This window comes from Pocillopora damicornis, chromosome 10 (assembly GCF_964200805.1).
Source record: "Pocillopora damicornis chromosome 10, jaPocDami1.2, whole genome shotgun sequence".
In the NCBI taxonomy this organism is placed as follows: domain Eukaryota; kingdom Metazoa; phylum Cnidaria; class Anthozoa; order Scleractinia; family Pocilloporidae; genus Pocillopora; species Pocillopora damicornis.
The window spans coordinates 20,919,141-20,938,315 of NC_142679.1; the positions used below are offsets into that span (position 1 = coordinate 20,919,141).

Below are 19,175 nucleotides of genomic sequence, written 5' to 3' on the forward strand. Positions count from 1 at the left end.
GAAATGGTGCATACTTTTACTATGTAGCATTGATTATTGTAAATACAATCAAATACAATCTGCAATAATTTTCATTGGAAATCAATTGAACATCATAGCATGTGTTTCATGAAGTTTTGTCCAGTTACCCTCTATCGCTAATTTCAGCATCAATTTGTTCATTCTTTTCTTCGCAATTTACAGCTCACAAAAATAATTTACCCATTTCCAGCTATGATATATCAGATCTCTCCATAAAATATTTCCATCAATATGGCTAACAGATTTTGTACATGATCAATGAACCTACAAATTAAATATGAGATCATAATTTAAGTACATCAAACTGTTCACTTAAAACTTTTGAAAGAACTAAAAGGATGCTAAGCAAGTGCTTGTCATTATCATTTTTCAGGCCAAATGGAAACACTGCTTCTTTGCACATTGAACCATTTCTTTCAAGAGTGACCAAAAAGGAAATCCTCTTTACAATACCAAAACATTTTTCAGCAAAAAGATGATGAGCAGTAAAATATAAACAAATGGATATTGCTTGATTTAACCCTTTACACCCCAACATCAGTATTCATATTCTCCATACTGTTCTCTGTACATTTACTAAGGTGCTGAAAAGGAGAATTTGTCTGACAATCAAGAGTTGGTGATCATTTCCTGTATTCTCATGATGTGAATGTGTGATTCAGTGGTGATATTGTAAGGAGAAATTAGATGCCAGTCACTCTTAGGGGTTAAAGGGTTAACATCAAACTCTCAGAGCTAGAGTCATACAAAATAGATACTATAAAACAGAGAGTGCAGAGAATTGATGGCTAGATTTTCAGAACGGAAGGGTAAACTCAGATATTAGGCTAAGTAGCCTCCAAAGATCTGCATAATTTTTCCGTTTACCACATAAATCAGTCTGATTATTTCAGCCCTGAAAAAACCTTCCCTCAATTAAAAATTTTTCAGTTATCCACATGACTGTTCTGCTATCACAAAACAGTATTTCAGTCATGTGGCCAATAATTTGAGATCTTCCATCAACATAAGCAATCATTAGCAAGCGATGGAAATGCTAGAATGCATTTGATTGAGGGCCTAATTTGTCATTCTTTCACTGTGCTTTCACTGTGTAATCATCTTTTGAGGCTAGCAGCTTCCATCTCTGTGATTCTTCCTTCCCATAATTTACAAGCGACTCACATCAGGAGAATCTTCTGTTATTTGACCATTTGGTTCTACTTCATTACCAGGACTAAAATGACAAGAATGTAAAAATTCAGTTAAGTGCAAGTCAAAACAGAAAAACCAAAATATGACCAACCCATAATAGAACCTGTCAAGCATCAGGGTTAGAATTCTGCTGGATTTCATCCACCTATAATTATATTGATTAGTATTTACTGGTTAGTAAATTTTAAAGTTTCATCAAAGAACTGAACATTTTCTGGCAGTGTTAATTAATTTTTTTTAGCACTATGTTACATCAAGTTACAAGTAGACTGCATTTGTCCCTGGCTCTAGTCTGCACTTCAGAGGTTCTTCTCAGCGTTGTCTTATTTTCTACCTTGTACAAAACCATCCCAACAACACACAACATCTCATAAGAAAGCTTTTCTTCCACCTTCCTCTCAATCAATATTTTCATAAGATCTGGAATACATGTACATATATCAATGACCAAACTAAAAACCAGGCAACATCATTCACAGGGGAGAGAGGAGATGAAGATACTAATAATTGTTTAAACCAACAACCAAGTGCCCTATGGATGCCAATTGTCTCAGAAATTTTGTCCAAGATAAAAAAAAAAACTGGATCTCTTACCTCTTGGTTTTCTTCTCTTCACCTTTTCCTAACGCAGAAAATGATGGAGGAAGAGGTGGAGGAGGAGGGGGTATCAATGGTGATCTGACCTCCAAGGCAGCACTACTGTTGCCAATTGAACCTGGAAAATAATGTTAAGATGTTTCAATCAGTTTTGATTAGTATTGTGATAACTTGGTTTTCTACACACCAACAACAAGCATACAGAACAAAAGATTTCAAATCAAGTGCTGAAAATAACCCAGGGTTGCTTTCAACTGGTTTTACTTCACTCAGCTCTGTGATTGGCCAACAACATTACACCACTAACTCAAAAGTCAGATGCAAAAGGAACTACATTGAAGAGCCCATCTCAAGTTAGTCTCAACCACACACAGTTTAATTATTCTTGCTTCAAAGTTCTTGATGGCTCCCTGAGATATCTGACTTTGGTGTGACTGGCTGTCAAAATGATTTTGGTTTTTATTCCTCCTTTGTTTTTAAGTAGAAGTTCACAATCAAAAAGTAAACAAGGTATTGAAGTGAAATGTACATAATTTCTAATTACAATCATATACTTTCCTACAGTGTTACTGTAAATATTAAAGTGAATCTAAACAAAAAACTTTAAAAGATAAACATAAAAAATAAATAAAATGAAAACAGCCCTACGCTACAAAATTAAAACCTTTCAATTTAAATTGTGTGTTAAATCCTTCAAGTAATACCTGCAATTATCAACAACATGCAATTTCAGAAGTTGTGGTCAGCCATTATAGAAATTGATAACAAACAGGGAAATGAACAGAACTGATCCACAGACACTAATCACAACTCAGACACGAGCAGTTTGAACTAGAGTACTTTGAAATGTCACATTTCTCACACACACACACACACACACACACACTTGGCATGAAACCTCTTAAATTTCACAACCTACACGAATGTACATGGATTTAGCAGGGACAGTTTTGTTTACTTCAATCAGCCAACTTTAAGCAACAGCCCACTACACACACTGTACCTGACAGACCAGGGGTGTTTGTGGATGATAGGCTGTTTATTTCTGCCTTGTTGTCTTCTTCCACATAGTCTGGAGGAGGATAGTATGATGCATCTCGTCCAGCACTTGAATAACGCTTCAATGACTTGTGGCCAGCACTGGAATCTAGTGTAGGACGTGGATGAATTCCACTGGCAGGTAATGTATGACTCACTGAGGGACTGCAAGAAAAGTTATTTACATGTGTACAATAACTTTATTACAGTGGAATATACAAGCAAAAAGTTATTCTACACAGATACATGTACATGCACATAGGAGTACAGTGAATAGACAATGGTGAGAGCACTTGTCTCCCACCTTGAAACCCGAATGCCAACTGTCACATTTTGGTGAACCCTTTTGCTCCCAAGATCTGATTGTTAATTCTCCCCTCTAGCTGCTACACATTTCCTTGTAAATAAGTTGCGAGAATTTGGTTTTAGATCAAGCAGACAACTTCTACCTGATAAGTTTGAGTTTTCTCATTACCTGTTTGTTAGGTAATGTAAAGATATTATAGGGAGACATAACATGTTAATCACTTCAGGGAATAAAAGGGTCAAGTTTCTATCTTACCCAGTCATTACACCTATAACCTCCTCTGTGAAAGCAGCTGGGAACCAGCCAGACCTGAGAAGGAAAAAAAAGAAAGTTATTTTATAACTAACCTTTATCAAAAAGTAGGAAGATTAAGAGTCCTGAAGAGCAGCAAAGATTGCAACTGATGGACAAAATTTAAGCTAAGGTTTTCAATACATACAAACTATGACATATTTTATGCTCTTTTATAAATAACAATTATTGCACAACTGCTTTACAACTTTATGACTTCATTAACAGTACATAAAACTTTCATCATGTTATCATTACCAATATTAAGTTTCAATCCTTACTTGTTTATTTTTAAGTTTTCTCCATATTGCCATCCTGAAACAACTTCACTGATTGGATTTATTAAATCACCCTACCAGTGAAAAGGAAAAATAAGTAATAGTGAATGCCCTTGGCCTTGATGACCAGTGAGAAGAAGAATAATATTATTAAGGAAAGATGCCAAATGCTTGATATCATAATCATAATATTGAATTCCTGCCCAGCAGAACTGTAGAACTTGATTTCTAAGGGAAAGCTGGATATCAGAATTTCTTTTATCCCTAAAGACAGGAGCTAAAAATTGTTCTGTCAGTCACCTCAGCAACTCATTTACACAAACACACAAAAAAAAACCTTGATGCTGTTGAGGAATGCAATAGCCCACTTACACTTACCTCTTTGAAACTAAGCTGTGAATTTTCTGCTGCTGTGTGTGCAAAATTAGCCCTCAGCTTTAGTCTGCAAGGAGAACAATTAGCACAAAGAACTTATGACAAGTATCTTATGAACTTATGAAAAGTATCCAGTTAGAAATTAAATACACATTCATTCAGAAGTACAGAATTCTAATAATAATAATAATAATAATAAAAATTATAATTATGATAATAACAACAACCAAAATTATAACAAAACTCTAAAACAAGATTGATTCTAACTACCCTGATTTGAGTTCTATAAAGACAGTCATGCTTGTAACTGGACAGTGTTACTGTACAATGTACATGTCATGCTTGCATAATCAGAAAGTCCAGTTCTGTCTGTAATTATACTCTTAATTAACGAGTATCAATCATTTGACTGTATCATATCACAGACCAAATTAGACTTGACTCATGATCAGTCCTAATACCGCCCCCTATCCCCACCCCTCTCCTTATTTTTGACCATCGACTGCCCCCTTGGTACAAATTTATTTCTCTCCCCAGCCTTCTGCTGCCATTAAAATCAAAGATGGCGGCCATAATACTCTTAATGAAATAACTGAGCACTCGCTTGCCAAAATTACGCCTGCTCTGCAGGCTACCATTATTAACATAAAACATACTTTTCGCTTTTAATTCCATCCTTTTTAATTTCTGCACTTGATATGGAACCATTCACCTGAAACAATAAAAGAAAAAAGGAAACAGTAAAATGGTACCATGGCAATATTAGGTACAGTATATCAAAAAAATCTTCAACATGAAGTAAAATGTGACGTAAAATTTTCATTATAGTATGCAAACTAGTTTTACCTTTGACACAGAGTCATCCTTTTTTATGAGTGAAAACCAAACTGGCAGCTTTCCTCGCAGTATCTGTGCACTCTGAATTAAGACAATAAACAAATTTGAAACTACATTAATATCTACATGTTAATGCAAACTGATTATAAATAAACTCTTCAGAGTTTAGAGTTCTTACTTGTTCGCAAGATTCCATGGTAATTCTGGAAGCAATACTGCATCTGTCAAATACGAAGCAATATCTATTCCATTCTTCTTTAATTGCCTAATGAAAACAAAACTGAAATGCTCAATACAGTGGGAGATTTACTTAGCACATTAATAACATTTTTCACAACCCTTCAAACAAATAATTTCAGCTCAATATGGACAATAACTTTAGCTCAATATGAATGATATAATTTTGTGTGAATGCACTGATCTTAATACTGCAACATACATTAACTACAAGAGTACAATTGATTGACATGGTACCTTTCTGCAGCCTGCAAGTCTAAATTCTCTAAGTCCTTTTTGGCATGACTCCAATCTTTGCTCACACTTGAAAGAAGATCAAAATAGAAATTGAAAATTGAAAAGAAGTAACTATTAACAATTCTCAAGAAAAAAATTGTTGTTATGAAATTATGGGTATGTATCATTCCCATTGTTTTGTATGCTGCTTTCAATTTTATTGCAGATCTCTAAGATTACATACATGTATTCACCCTTCACTTCACTCCTGAGTTGTAACAGAAGCATTTCTATATGATAAGTTCAATTCTGCTATATAAGGGCATTTTTACTATGATGAAAAACACCATGCTGATCAGAAATAATATCACTCTCAACTCCAGAGTTGGCATGTTATTGAATGAGTTCCAAATTGTTACTTTCTGTAGTTAAGAGAAATTCTTGTTTTGTTAGAGCCATATTAGTCTATGATCTGGTGATAAAGATGGTCAGCTTCTCTCAATGGTAAATGTACATGCACTCTAAAACATTAAGAAAAAAATCATTATATATGTACATGTAAATACCTGTTTTTCTTTCTCTTCATATTTCTCTGTTGGTTTATTTCTTTGACTCTTTTTCCTAACTCTCAACAGTTCCCCTTTTGCTCTTTCTAAAAGCTGTATAGGTATCAAAATAATTGTGTCATTACTTTTAGTCAGCTACAATGCTTTTGGTGAATATCTGTTCTATTCAATTTAATTTCTGCAAAAATATATTTTTTAAATGTAATGGTGATAAGCATAATCATCAGTGCTACAGATATTATGGAAAAAATTTTAACCATGTAATTCATTCAAATTACAGAAAAAATAGTAAAAAAATATATGACTAGCTTATTATTATTGCTTGTAACTTAGGTATAGTTGTGAACTGAACTAGTCTATTTACTCTCTCATGAAAGGGTCATCCACAGCCTCATTTTCATTTGAAAGCCTAGGAATTAGCACACAACAACAGAATGAAATTATTTATCATGATTATAAAACTAACCTCCATCTTACTTTTGTTCTCTTGAATGTAACTTTTCTGCAAAGACTAATAAATCAAAACATAACCAGAAAGAAAATTACATATCATAATTACATTTGTTCAGCTCATAACCACACAGGTGTATAATTACTACAACTTAAAACTTTGGAAAATTACAAAGTGATTGCCCTTCCAGTAACAACTTTATATCTATTAATCTCCCATATCTTCAATAAGGAATTTTATGTGATGAATCTGATTGTACCTAATCCTAGGCTTGTTGTGATGACCTGTCTGATTCAATCTCTGAAGGCAATTAATTTCAAAAATTACTTTACACTTTAGAAATACATACTTTCACCTCCTGAACACCTGAATCCCCCAGGATGTCTAATGGAGCTATTAAATCATTCTGCAGGTATTTCAGCTAAAGGGATCAATAAGTTAAATCACCAATTTAATACATGACAGAAAATACAAATAAAATGGTTATCTTTAGTAGCACAATTTTGCTGTGATAACAGAGATCCAAGCATTCTGGTTAGCCATTAAATCTTTGTTCTAATCTCCCAACACAAGGTGATTAGAATCATTTTGCAGTGGATGAGCTACAACTACAAAGCTGTGCAGAGTTACAAAAATCACCACAAGACAACGGTTATCCACTTGAGGCACCCATTCTCTGTTTAAACATAGTCTGGGATTAAATTTCTGTGATAACAAGTGTTACTTATTATTAGTAATTATGTGAGAATCATTAAGTTCTATGCTTACATAAACTTGGTATAGAGTATAATCATTGCAGAACATTTGGGTTATCAAAAATTAATTATGGGTCAAAATGAACATTGATCTTGTGTTAACTAAACTTTAAGAATCACAAGCACACGAAGGCATAGAAGAGTTTTACTACAAAAGGAAGAAGGCATTAGTTGACCTTTTTGGTTGAAAGCTAATTTCAAAACCTTCCTAATAGACTTTACAAGAGGCAACTTAGTGGGTTATGATATCTCTGACTCAATTTCAATACATGCAATAAAAAATACTTGGATTTCTTATGTACACACTTTTTTCCTTAGTGCAAAAACTATTTGGCATTGTACACAGAAGATGTTTGTTCTGCAGATACTACATGGTTTGTAATAACAAATTCTTGTCAATGGAGTTAATTTGATGCAAGATATTTGATATACAACAATAAATTCATTGTTTTGTTAAGTCAACAATATTTGTCTAATGAGGCGTTAACTATGATTAAGGTGATAAGATTATCTAAAGGGCAAGATCCACATGTACATGCTTTAAGCTAAAGCTGGATTCTAAAAAAGGACAACAATATAAACATGAATAAAGCTATTTATCCCTTTGATAAGTATGAGATGATTAGAGGTTTCAAATTCATTTAATCCTAGTCTTTTATTTATAGCAAATGTTAATGACCTGGAGAGGTTTTCAAATCAGTTATTCTTAACACATTTCTCAAGAATTTGCTTAATTAAAAAAAGGAAAACAAACCAAGTTATTCTGCCTATTTTTCCCTTATTTCAAATTTCAGCATTCCAACTCAAGATGAAAATTTAACAGTTGAAAATCTGAACCACAACATTTACAGAATTAACATCCAATATTACCTATTTTTTAGTACTTCCATGGCATTTTCTCCCACAATTCATTAAAAAATTAAGAAAAATACTGTATCTTCGTGGTAAATGTGTTGGACTTCCAACCTTACGATAAAGTTTGAGCTCTAGCTAGTGGCCTCAATTTGTTGGACCACCCTCCCATCTCTCAGCAACAGAGTAGCATTCTATGCAGAAAGAGTAGAAATACTTCTAGTCCCTTAATGCTACCTAACTGCAAATAACCTTACACAAGAGAGGTCCTCAGGATTGGGAGCACACTATGTTACCCTTTAACATGTCTATAAATAATCATTTATAAAACAGTTGTCATTACCACATCACTTTGTCTACTTTCCTCCTCCTTCTTGACAATTACCAGATCAGCAATGATGGGTCCTGTGCTCAACAAACAACAAAAGTCACGTAAACCATTTACATGAAAATGCATCACATTCAGAGAGTATGCATGCACAGGGTTATCATAAGCAGCCAACAGGCAATGAAAACCAGCAGGTTGTGAGGCCATTTTGCACCAGCTTCTAAATGAATTGTGATCAAAGAAAGTAAATAAGAATAATATTTTATAATTATTCTAAATTAATGTCTGGCTCAAAGGGGTAACTCATGACAAACGTTTTAAAATGCTAGAAATTCTTGTCTCAGAGAGTATCAATTCCACATTTTTTTCTAATAAGAGAGTGTTGCATAGCCACATGCTATGTTTGTTACCTTTACGTTACCATAATTCAATTTATTGACCTATTCAGTTCAAATCACACTATGACAACCCTGCATGTATCACGCAGAATGGGATTACATTCATTGCAAACATGATTTCAAGTTAAGAAACATGTTAAATGCAGCACTTGCCAAATCTCCATTTCTTACCCTCTACCCCTTTTCTCCTCCTTTTCAGGAAATATCGTCTCTACATTTACAGGGCATTGATTGATAAATAGCATTGTAAATTCAAACTTTCTAAGTCTCCAGATATATGGTAGCTACATTACACCTTTCTTTTCCATACATTGAGCCAACCAACACTCCAGTAATTTGGCAATATTAAAAAAAAGTGGTTGCCTTAGCTATGGAGTTTTTAATACAAACTGTTCAATTTGTCACGCACAAATTTCATTGTGGTTGCTATAATAATATTTTTCTCTAGTGATATTGGCAAATCCAAATAACACAAAGATTAAAGACAAATATGTGATACCAATCTAATGGGTGTTCCGTAAACAATATCTTCCTGAAGAGGGCATAGTCTGCCTCTCCAACAAAGAACTGGTCATCACTATTTTGGGAATCAAACTAACAATTACTTTTTTTCCAGTATCAATTGGCTTATTGTCAACTGCAATATCATTGCTAATCTTTCTTGGATGGTAATAGGACAAATTCTCAACTTTATTATAGAGCATGAGTCCATGTCGTCAAATAATTTGTTTTCCTCTGTACAATTGATTATTTCCTTGAATTGTCTTGCTGCTTAAATCAAGATAACTTCTAGTTTGCCAAATAACAGACTCAGACTGGTCTCCTCTACTAAAGCCCTCGTGAAATTTACCACAATCAATAGCCATTCTTACTTCATGCAAGAGTATGACTAAAATCTCAATAATTTTGCATTGACAATCTGACGTAATAATCAAATTCCCCGAATCCACATTAAGTGGAATACATTTATAGGGACATGTTGAGACACATGTTCAATTTTAAATATTCAGACTCAAAAGTTATGTAAAGTTTGAGAATCATTTTTTCATTACTGTGCTGCTCTAGTCTAGCTTATAAATCCAGAAGGTGTAACATTAGCTCTTGCCTCATGTTATAATAAATTTTAGAAAGACTGAACAGAAATAAACACTTTGACATTAGAAAGTGGTTACATTGCCACCTTCAGCATTCTTTTTTGAAAGAATGAAAAATTGATGACAAGCAATTCGAACTTCAGTTCGCCATTTACCGCAACAGTATTTAAACAAAACTTCCCAATTGTGTCAAGGACATTGCAATCGACTTTTTAGTATACAAACAAGTGAATTTACCAGAAACACAGACAACACCATTAAAATTTATTCATTACTATAAATATCGCTGAGAGAAGCATTTTCGTCGACCTGGTGTTATCGATATTTGGAAGCCACAATCTTGAATGTCAGAGAGATTTTCTACCGTCCTGAAAAACGTTTTAGTACCACTTAAGCATGGTGCCGTTTAATTTCCAAATAAAAAGGCATTGATCTAAAATCTAACGTTGTAATGACGAGACAGTAACAAGTTTCAGCAACGCGCCGAATTAGTAAATTCATATAACTTGAATCCTTAACAATAAACTAAGGTAGTTGTGGCTGTGAACAATAATTACTCTTACTACAACGTTTGAAGCTCGACCGGGCAATTTTTGTTTACGATCGACTGATCAAGCGTTAAAATGCTGTGTTTTGACACTTTGTTGGAGAAAAGATTATTAAAGCTGTTTTTCTTCGGACTTCGGAGTTGAACCCCCATGCGAGTTTATAATACAATGAGGACTTAATTATTCTGTCGAAAGTATAAACAAATCAAAAGAAAATTTCGATCACAATAGCTTAAAATATATGAATCATTTTAAGAATCTCAAAAGTATCGAAAAATGTTTTCACATTTACCGAGGGAACGCGCGGTTCCTTTCGACTGCCCAGCCATGTGTGATACCTTGGACAAGGAATCGTAGAACGAAGTCGCTGCCTGTCGAACATCTGAAAACAAGAGTTAAAGGTGTAACACTTGGCAACGATCTCTTATGGAAACCTAAGCTAGCAAATTTGCTGTTTCGAATAAAATTGCTGTAGGAAATGCTTACTTTGTAGCGATTTGAGATAATTCTTGGCGCTCATGGAAAGCTCTTTGAGTACCACGGACATGTCGATGACATTCTGTACCAGTAAGCAAATGGGACAGTCAACATGAAAGCTGCTTGACAACGAACAGACAGGCTATCAGCCTTACCTGGAAGGTCAATATCGTAATATCGTGAAGCTCCTGTTCAGTTTTAATCTCGAAATCCATCGTCGAGAATTATTTTTGCAGTGATTCGCTTCAATTATGTTGCGAAAGTTTACAAGTATACCGGCTGTCTCGATTTCATGCGGGGAAAACCTATCGGTCCTTCGACTGGTCAGCAGCAGAAAATTACACCCAGGATCTTATTGCATTCCTTTGTTTGGACAGGTAAAAGTGCAATTTGGAAAGTGGACTTAAAAGCTTAAATTGTCAAGATTCAGACGATTATAACTCAAAGTGCAGCATTTGGTTTTCAAACATAAAGACCCTCTCTAATTCGGCTTACTCTGAGCGTATCCGCTTTATATAAAAGTTTTCACGTGCGAGCGAATTTAAGTGTTATAATTAAGATGAGCCGATAAAGATGGGATTTTGGCGGATTTCAATTGAATCACCTGCCGTTATTGCATTTGTAGATGGCCTTTTGTTTGTGAAGAAAAAATATGTTTTTGTTTACATTAAACACCTAATTGCAGTTCTAAAGGGGTTCGATAATGAAAATCAAGAAATTTAGCAGGTCCATGTTTACCTGAAAACCACTTGAACAGCCGGCCTTGATGTTTCGTTTAGTCTTTCTCTACTTTTCATTTCTTTCCTTGATCAGCCATTTAACCCGTGCCTAAAGTAAAAATTCTCATAAAAATTGAAATACTTGAATGTGAAACAGGGTCTAGAGAGAGAAATCGGAGAAATAATTTTACTTATCGATATCGATCAGCTGGAGAACAGTTTCTCGATTAATTACCAAATTCTCTTGGTGATTCACAAGAAAGTTGTACATAAGAGTAAATAGCCTATGTAAAGCTGCTCTTTGCCCTCCAAAAATCTCAGAAAGATCTCAGTTTTTCAAGACCTTTTTATCATTGAAATTACAACCGTCTCAAATATCAGTAAATTCAGAAAAGAATGCAAGCTCAAAGTCTACAAACTTTTTCAGATGTGTCACGCAACACTCATGGGCAATGTTGGAGGGACGTTTCGTAATGTCCCCAAGCCTGACAATATGTAGCTGAAAATTCGCCGTAAAAGCTCGACTTTTATATTTATTCTTCAGGGTTGACCATCTGAAAATCCGCAACGTTTATCTGGATAGAAGACTGTAAAGAAAAAAGGGGGACCCTAATCGAAGGATCAGAGCTTGAGTGCAAAGGATCGGGAAACATGAACACACAAGCAGTATAGCATCACGTATTAAGGACAGATTTAAAACCTTCTTCAAGCTTTGACTTCGAGTGTCGAAATTACTTTAAGAAGAGGAAGTGAACAGGAACCCTTGGCGACTGTCACAATTGTGGACGACAGCCAAGCTAGATCGAAAAGTGGTACCAGAAATATTTTCTGCCATGGTAGACTGGTTATAAAATATGCTTGCACGTTACAAAATGGCAACAGAGGGAGAAGTGAGTTTAACATTTCTATTTGGGCCGAGGAGCGCACGAAATTTCCCACCCATCGACACCCAGCTGGTACTGACTGTACGAGGTTCGAATCACCACTAGGGATTCTCATCAGTCTTTTTTCTTTGTCCAAGGCCCATAAAAAAAAAAAAAATGCTTCACTGCACCTTGCTTAGCGTTGTGCTTGGGGTATCCGGTATGTTTCTTGAAATGCTCATCCTTTTTCAAATCAAAATAACTTGGTAAAAACAAAAATAAATGAACAACCAACAAGTAAATAATCAAAGAACAATTTGACTGAACTGGAAGCTATTGCCATGCTTTAATTTCCTCATTAGAAACACCTATAAGGAGTGTTTGAAATTCAGTTAGGTATGAAATTCAATTTTCTGCTTGTTGTTATTGAGATGAGGTGGGGCATTTGAGCTAGATTTTGGTCCAGGAGGGCAAGAATTTGAACGAACCAATCTTCAAAAGTTCAATTTCCAAGGAAAAAGGAGATTTTGAAGCTTCAAATTGATCAATGCTTTGGTATTTACTTTGTGTATTTGGAACTCTTTTTTACATTGGATTTGTTAGACACTGTTACGATATATTTTTATTTTATAGTTTCACAAACTATAACATTGTAAAATTACTCCCATGATGGAGTTAAATTCTGCTCAATAACTGTACATTTTATTTATTATAACTTAAGTTCATGAAGGAAAGTGACACTCACTCCGAAGTTAGTTACATTAATTTGAACTGCCATTGTATCAAGTCCTGCCAAAAACATTTAAATTACATGTTCATCAGCATGAACAACTAGTTGTTTAAGGGTAGCATGCATAGAAATTTCAAGTTAAAACTTGCTCTTCTTAATTGTCCTAGGTTTCACAGAAATCTTAAGATTAAATATCAAAAAATGAAAGAAAAAATTCACACATGACTTTAATTTAAAGAGGCAAATCATGCCTCATACTGGTTTACAAAATTCACAAATCCCTCTCACCTTTATGTAAAATTCCCAAGTCAAATATTAATTTTGGTCGTAATTAGCCCTTTAACTCTCAGAAGTGATTAAAGTGTAACTTCTCCCTCTAATAACCAAACATTATCCAACAAGCAGGTAATAAGAATACACAAACTTATCAAGTTAAGCTGTTATCTTGATCTAACACCAAATTCTTGCAGCTATTTTACAAGGAAATGTGTAGCAGCTAGAGGGGAGAATTAACAATCAGATCCTAGGAGTTAAAGAGTTAATCACACATCACATATAAACCCATTACCACCTTGTTTTTTTGAAAAAAATCTTGTCCTTCTAAGGACAATTGCTTTTTCTGATGTTACTGAAAAATGGAGTCAGTATACTGTACATGTGAACTTGCTTCCTCGTATACTGTTTCAACTCTACCTGGGAACTACAGAATATAATCCCTTAAAATTATTATCATTTCCCAGCACTCTTCTCTGGAGCTGCTGTCAAGTCCTGGAAAATGTGTTGAGATAAGGAACAATCATAGCTACTATCAGAGGTATACCCTTGGCTATAATCATAAATACAAATAAGACAATATTTTTGGCTTTATACCAATCTAAAAAAGTGTGCTTTGCTGTACACATGGCTGATTTATGTGAAACTAATTCCACAGTGGTTACATCTCTTTTCAGTGAGCATCAAGCAACAGACAATACCAATAGGGAAGAAGCAGATGGCTAAGCAAACTCCAAGAGCAGTGTAACTGTCCTCAAGTGTTCCTGTGTGGCATGCTGGGCAGTTCCCTCGAATATAGACATACGCTGTTGGAGGCACATTTGCTGGCAAAGGTTGGTAACCTGGTGGAGCTCCTTCATGATAACCTGTGCAGAGATCAATAAAGATCTTCACCATTACTTAATAGAAAATGTGGTGTCTGGTAACTTTCAAACAGGACGACATCTCAGACTTGTGTGAGTCATTGTAGCCTTGCATCAAATGAATACGAAAAATAACAGTCACAGCATTTTACTGAGTAATCTATGATTGCACCCTGGTTTTTCTTAAATGTTCTCTGTGACTGGTCTGTAAATCTTTTACCACCCTCTCAACCAATCAGAGAAATTTAATACCTCTCAGGACTTCCATTCCTTCATGCTACTTAACACAATACTTAAACTTGCCACACTACCTCCTTTGTTCTGAATGGCTATTTATAATTACAATAATAGGTCGGACTAAGTGGAGTTCAATTTAGTCTGTAATCATATGAGTGATTAACAAAATAACAATAAGATTACCTGTAGACAGAATTGAGTGACAAGAAGTCCTGTTACCAATTAATCATAATGATTTCAATTTCCAAAAAACAAATATATCGGTACCTAAAACAAATATCTCCAGTCGAGACAATGTCTTTGGTTAAAAATTCCTCCATTTTTGAAATTCCCCAGTTTTTCTTTGGATATGTGGTTGTTGCTATCTAATGTTTATTTTGATCATTTCTGTGATTGGTGGATTAGCTGAGTGGACTTATTATGATTGGCTGCTTCAACTGTCCAATAACAGGTGTCCAATTAAAGCCACCTGTCTGATTACTCTGTCCAGTTACAACTGTATAGAATGATTAGTTGCTGCAAATGCACCAATAATATTTGAGGAATTTGTAATGGTTGTGATAAATGTTATAATTACTTTAAATTTGATCTGTTCAATTGCAAGCTGTACTTAAATTTGTACAGTTTGATCATCCTCTAAGAATAATCCAAGTAAGCTTAGTCAATCTCTTAAAACAAGGGGAACAGGTGCCAATTACTGTCATAAGAAAAAAAAAAGAGAGACGGAAATCTGTAACTGCCTAAGATCCCAGTAACTAAATCTTCATCTCTATATAGCAAGCTGGGAAATATTTTTGAAGTGTTCCTGATTATGTTCTAGTGCATCCACTATTAATTTATGCAATAACCTCAGGCTGGAGTAAGGGACTGCTTAAGATTGTGCTTTAACCCTTATAATCCCAGGATCTAACTGTTAATTCTCTTTTCTAGCTGGTACATATTTCCTTGTAAGTTAGTTGCAAGAATATGGTGTTATATCTTTATAAACACTTTGATATGATGAGTTTGAGTATTCTCATTACCTGATTGCTGGATAATATGGATATTACAGGGAAAAGTTACATGGTTCATATTCTTAAGGGGAATGACTAACTTAGCCCCAGACCATATGCTGGACCTGGCTAGTTGTTATATGACATTTGTTTGTCAAATGATCACTTCCATTTGTCCATTCTATCACTTCAGTTGTTTCATTACAAGCATATCTTCATCCCTAAATCAGTTTCTTTGTAGCCTGATACATCACTAATCTAATCTAGAAGGATTTTCGAGCTAACATTTAAAAGTCCTTCAACTGACACTGTATATAATTTTAACTTACTGGGTGCATATCCTGGTTGAGGAGGAGTTGTGATTGGATAAGGACCTTGCTGGTAAGCCTGTGGTACCTGATAACCTCCCTGGTGTCCGGGGCCTGGAGGGTAGTATGGTGGTGGAGCTGACATTGTAATCCTGTACTTTTCAACCACTACAGATTGAAGTAATGTCAGAGTAAGGAGCTTTTAAAAGGCAAAACTGGAAAGAATATCTCCCAATTTACTTATTTAGTCATAGTAAAAAACCTTATTAACAGGTATTTCCTAATTATAGTAGCCAATACAAACTTATCGATGTCTGAAAAATTTACCATTATGATAAAAAAAAAAATCTTTCAACATTGTGTACTTGCTTGCAATCTGTTATACTGTTTCCTGACTGTCCCAGAGTTTTTCAACGACTGAAACTCAAAATTGTAGACAACCCCAATGATCTGGGATGGTTGGCAACAATTTGAGAAAATCGGAATGATTGGGGAGGTATTCATATTTTACTGATCCAACATAGATTTCTGCGATGATCAGCAGTCATTGAAGATATATACATACTCCTGTTTGAAATGGAAGGAATCTTGCCATAGTTTTAGCTTGCTATCAATCCTCTAGTTCCTCCAGTACCCCCAAGTCACAAATAAAATGGTTCCTGTAACCCATTATGACAAATGCTTAGCAATCTCCCAATATAATGGTTTAAAGGCTGGGGTGTTTGGGAAACAGCAAAATGCCAACTGGGATTTTCCCAACTTACATGTGTGTGAACCAGCCCTTCCTTTTTAATTTTTTTTATTCTTTTAGCAGATTTCCATTGTGTGGAATTTTCGAGGGCAAGAATTCTGCACCCTATACTTCATTGTACTTACAGTTCCAGGATAAACTAAAGCAATGGCGACAATAATAGATCACCTTTAAGACTAAGGCTTTGTTAGAGAATAGTATGGAATTATACGGAAATCTTCCATTTCCGGGCAAGAATCGAGCATCCAAGTAAAAATGCAGATCAGATGTGCGGAGTGAGTCTTCTGATTTTTATAATTACAATGAAAACAATTTGCTAATGCAAAGGAAAATAAAGAAAAAGAAAAGGAACTTCATCGATTAATTTCACAATAGACACCTTGAGCTAACTTGAAAGGAAAATTTTAAAGAGGCAGATGGACGTTGCTCTGGAGACGTTTTTTGAGAATTAACATCGAATTTTTCTTATCGATTATACATCTCCTAACTGCCGTAACAGATCATCAAAAACCATGCAAAAATGACTACTCATTCCTATGTAATTTACGAATCAAGTTTAAAGCAATATTTCTAGGACAGAAGTTTTACTTTCTTCATGAAAATTTGAAACGAAAAGTTTTACACTTACCTCAATCGCTGCGAAACCTATCTCACAGTGACATGACACGTAAATATTGTCATGTGACTAACCTTATGCCCGGGCACACTTATCCCGTGGATACCCGAGAGATTTTTGATTTTCAATATTTTTCTACGTCGTCTGATCCTTAAACCTAAAAAGAGAAATGCCATAATGCAACTTATAATTCATTGATACCTGTTATTTTATACGTTGTGAATATTTTCGTGATTTTTAAAGGGCTAAAAGCTACTGCTTGATATCATAACTTCAACCTTTCTAGGGTAGCATGCGATAAAAATTGTCACTTCTTCAACAAGATGGCGAACGATGTAGGGATGTGGAATGTCCTTGTCATGGGCTTTTCCTTTATGTTTATGTTCACAGCCTTTCAAACGACGAGCATGATCGAGGTAAGTCCATTTATAATTTATCTGCATCCACTCTCGCATGAAATTGACACAGTATTCCAAGAGAGGGAGTTTTTTTTGGCGGTAAATTCACGTGATGCACGAAGGAAGTGAATTGCACATGGTCTGTAATCATTGAAATGACCTCATTTAAAGCCCTTATTTGTTCCATTCATGTGGCCATGATCAGAAGCTTTACGTGAGAAACGATATGGATTAAGAGGATCGAATGGACTTACGCGCTTTCTTCGGTTTAAAGGACCCAAATTTGTGACTAAGGAAATTTATGATGTAGTTTTCACTTTCATCGGTATGTAACACCCTATTTTTAGGGAAGTTGTAGAACTATCATAAGTTAACAGTTTCTGACAAGATTTCGTCGTTACCCCATACTTTATTATGCACACAGTTAAATTTTATAAAACTATGGTGAAATGCGATAGTTTACCTATAGGATGAAGGCTCTGTATTTTAAAAGTTAGGGTTGTAAGGAAATCTTTCCAAATTTTTTAACCTGACAACAAAATAGACTGCATTCCGGAAAAAATCGTCTTATGTGCTCTGCTTTTGTAGAAACCATTTGAAACTAGATATCACTGTTAAGCTCATAAAATTGTCACAGTTTTTCTGATGGGCATGCGCTAACCTCCAAACACAACAATGACAGTGTTTGCTTTACTGAATATAACCAACCTCTGCAGTACTGCAGACCTCAAAACAAACTGGACAGTACCACTCAGCAGATAATAGGCTAACAAAGTGTGTAAGGTTTTTTTGATATTCCAATTGGTTCCTGGGAAAATCTAGCTTTAAGTTGGACAAAAGAAAAACTTTCAGTTGGTTTCATGCTGTGGAACACTGTGAGAGAAAGATTTTGAGCTTTGTGAAAGCTTCACACACTAGTGTGCACCAATATCTGACAAACATTCTGGTCTTGGTGTTGGGCTACCAAAGTCAACAAAATCTTTTTACTTCACCAGCCAACTGTACTACAGAATTTCACCAGCAAAGAATACCCTGAAAAACCTGAAAGTAAGTAAAAACCTAGTGATATGCTATGTGAAGTGAATATACACGGTCACATTTATGTGTAAAAAAATTCTCTCTTTTTCTTTATGAACTAAAAAACTGACAAAAACAGACTGCATTGGTAAAACCAACCTTTGATTTATGTTTAATATACATGTAGGGAGATAGGAACTTTTTTGCTGTTTATAATTATCAATCAATCAAAGTACAAAATTGTGACTGAATTCATCATCATTGGCAGAAGTCTGACTGAAATAACATTCCATGTTATGCATGTACTGTACCAGTCATAAATCAAGACATGTTCTGATATTTAGAACTGTTTTTATTTTTGTTTCAGAACATATCAATGGCTATATAAGGTAGGAAGAAACTTGCATGTATAGTAACACTTCTGGCACCCTTACATCAGTTTGCTTATTCTCTGTATTGTTCTCTATACATTTATCAAGGTGCTGACAAGGAGAATTTGTTCAACAGTCAAGGTCTTCATTGGCTGGTGATCATTTTCTTTATTCTCA

At 34.9% G+C, this 19,175-nt stretch overlaps 3 protein-coding genes and 1 long non-coding RNA gene across 4 annotated transcripts in view; 2 read left to right on the forward strand and 2 right to left on the reverse strand.

Annotated features, from left to right (window-relative positions):
* LOC113666728 (BAR/IMD domain-containing adapter protein 2-like 1) lies at window positions 1-11,185 on the reverse strand. Its single transcript, XM_089185315.1, has 17 exons — window positions 11,016-11,185; window positions 10,870-10,942; window positions 10,676-10,765; window positions 8,359-8,420; window positions 6,758-6,829; window positions 6,424-6,468; window positions 5,958-6,050; window positions 5,413-5,478; window positions 5,117-5,203; window positions 4,948-5,019; window positions 4,758-4,813; window positions 4,105-4,168; window positions 3,730-3,800; window positions 3,413-3,466; window positions 2,816-3,015; window positions 1,810-1,930; window positions 1-1,237 (listed from the first exon to the last, which is right to left on the reverse strand). Exons 1-17 carry the CDS (start codon window positions 11,073-11,075, stop codon window positions 1,171-1,173), a joined length of 1,353 nt encoding a protein of 450 aa, XP_089041441.1. The 5' UTR covers window positions 11,076-11,185; the 3' UTR covers window positions 1-1,170.
* On the forward strand, window positions 11,104-13,386 carry LOC149039349 (uncharacterized). Its single transcript, XR_016180584.1, has 2 exons — window positions 11,104-11,237; window positions 12,124-13,386. It is a non-coding gene; the product is annotated as an uncharacterized LOC149039349 (long non-coding RNA).
* On the reverse strand, window positions 13,047-17,362 carry LOC113666680 (uncharacterized). Its single transcript, XM_027182472.2, has 3 exons — window positions 17,225-17,362; window positions 15,867-16,013; window positions 13,047-14,311 (listed from the first exon to the last, which is right to left on the reverse strand). The coding sequence occupies exons 2-3, from the start codon at window positions 15,988-15,990 to the stop codon at window positions 14,082-14,084; spliced, it is 354 nt and encodes a 117-aa protein (XP_027038273.2). The 5' UTR covers window positions 15,991-16,013; window positions 17,225-17,362; the 3' UTR covers window positions 13,047-14,081.
* LOC113666679 (UNC93-like protein MFSD11) overlaps window positions 16,657-19,175 on the forward strand; it is a 12,115-nt gene continuing 9,596 nt past the window's right edge. The window contains exons 1-4 of the mRNA XM_027182470.2: window positions 16,657-16,871; window positions 17,499-17,628; window positions 18,606-18,657; window positions 18,995-19,016. Of these exons, the coding sequence (XP_027038271.2) occupies window positions 16,852-16,871; window positions 17,499-17,628; window positions 18,606-18,657; window positions 18,995-19,016 (224 nt within the window). The 5' untranslated portion in view covers window positions 16,657-16,851. The remainder of the gene's footprint in view (window positions 16,872-17,498; window positions 17,629-18,605; window positions 18,658-18,994; window positions 19,017-19,175) is intronic.

What these genes read in the sequence shown, in the direction of transcription:
- LOC113666728 (XM_089185315.1), bottom strand. Translation starts at nt 11,075, where the DNA reads ATGGATTTCGAGATTAAAACTGAACAGGAGCTTCACGATATTACGATA. An exon ending in TTATCTCAAATCGCTACAAA is followed by an intron (nt 10,766 to 10,869) that starts GTAAGCATTTCC and finishes TCTTGTTTTCAG; the next exon opens with ATGTTCGACAGGCAGCGACT. An exon ending in CACAGCTTAGTTTCAAAGAG is followed by an intron (nt 3,801 to 4,104) that starts GTAAGTGTAAGT and finishes TTTCACTGGTAG; the next exon opens with GGTGATTTAATAAATCCAAT.
- LOC113666680 (XM_027182472.2), bottom strand. Translation starts at nt 15,990, where the DNA reads ATGTCAGCTCCACCACCATACTACCCTCCAGGCCCCGGACACCAGGGA. An exon ending in TCAACCAGGATATGCACCCA is followed by an intron (nt 14,312 to 15,866) that starts GTAAGTTAAAAT and finishes ATCTCTGCACAG; the next exon opens with GTTATCATGAAGGAGCTCCA.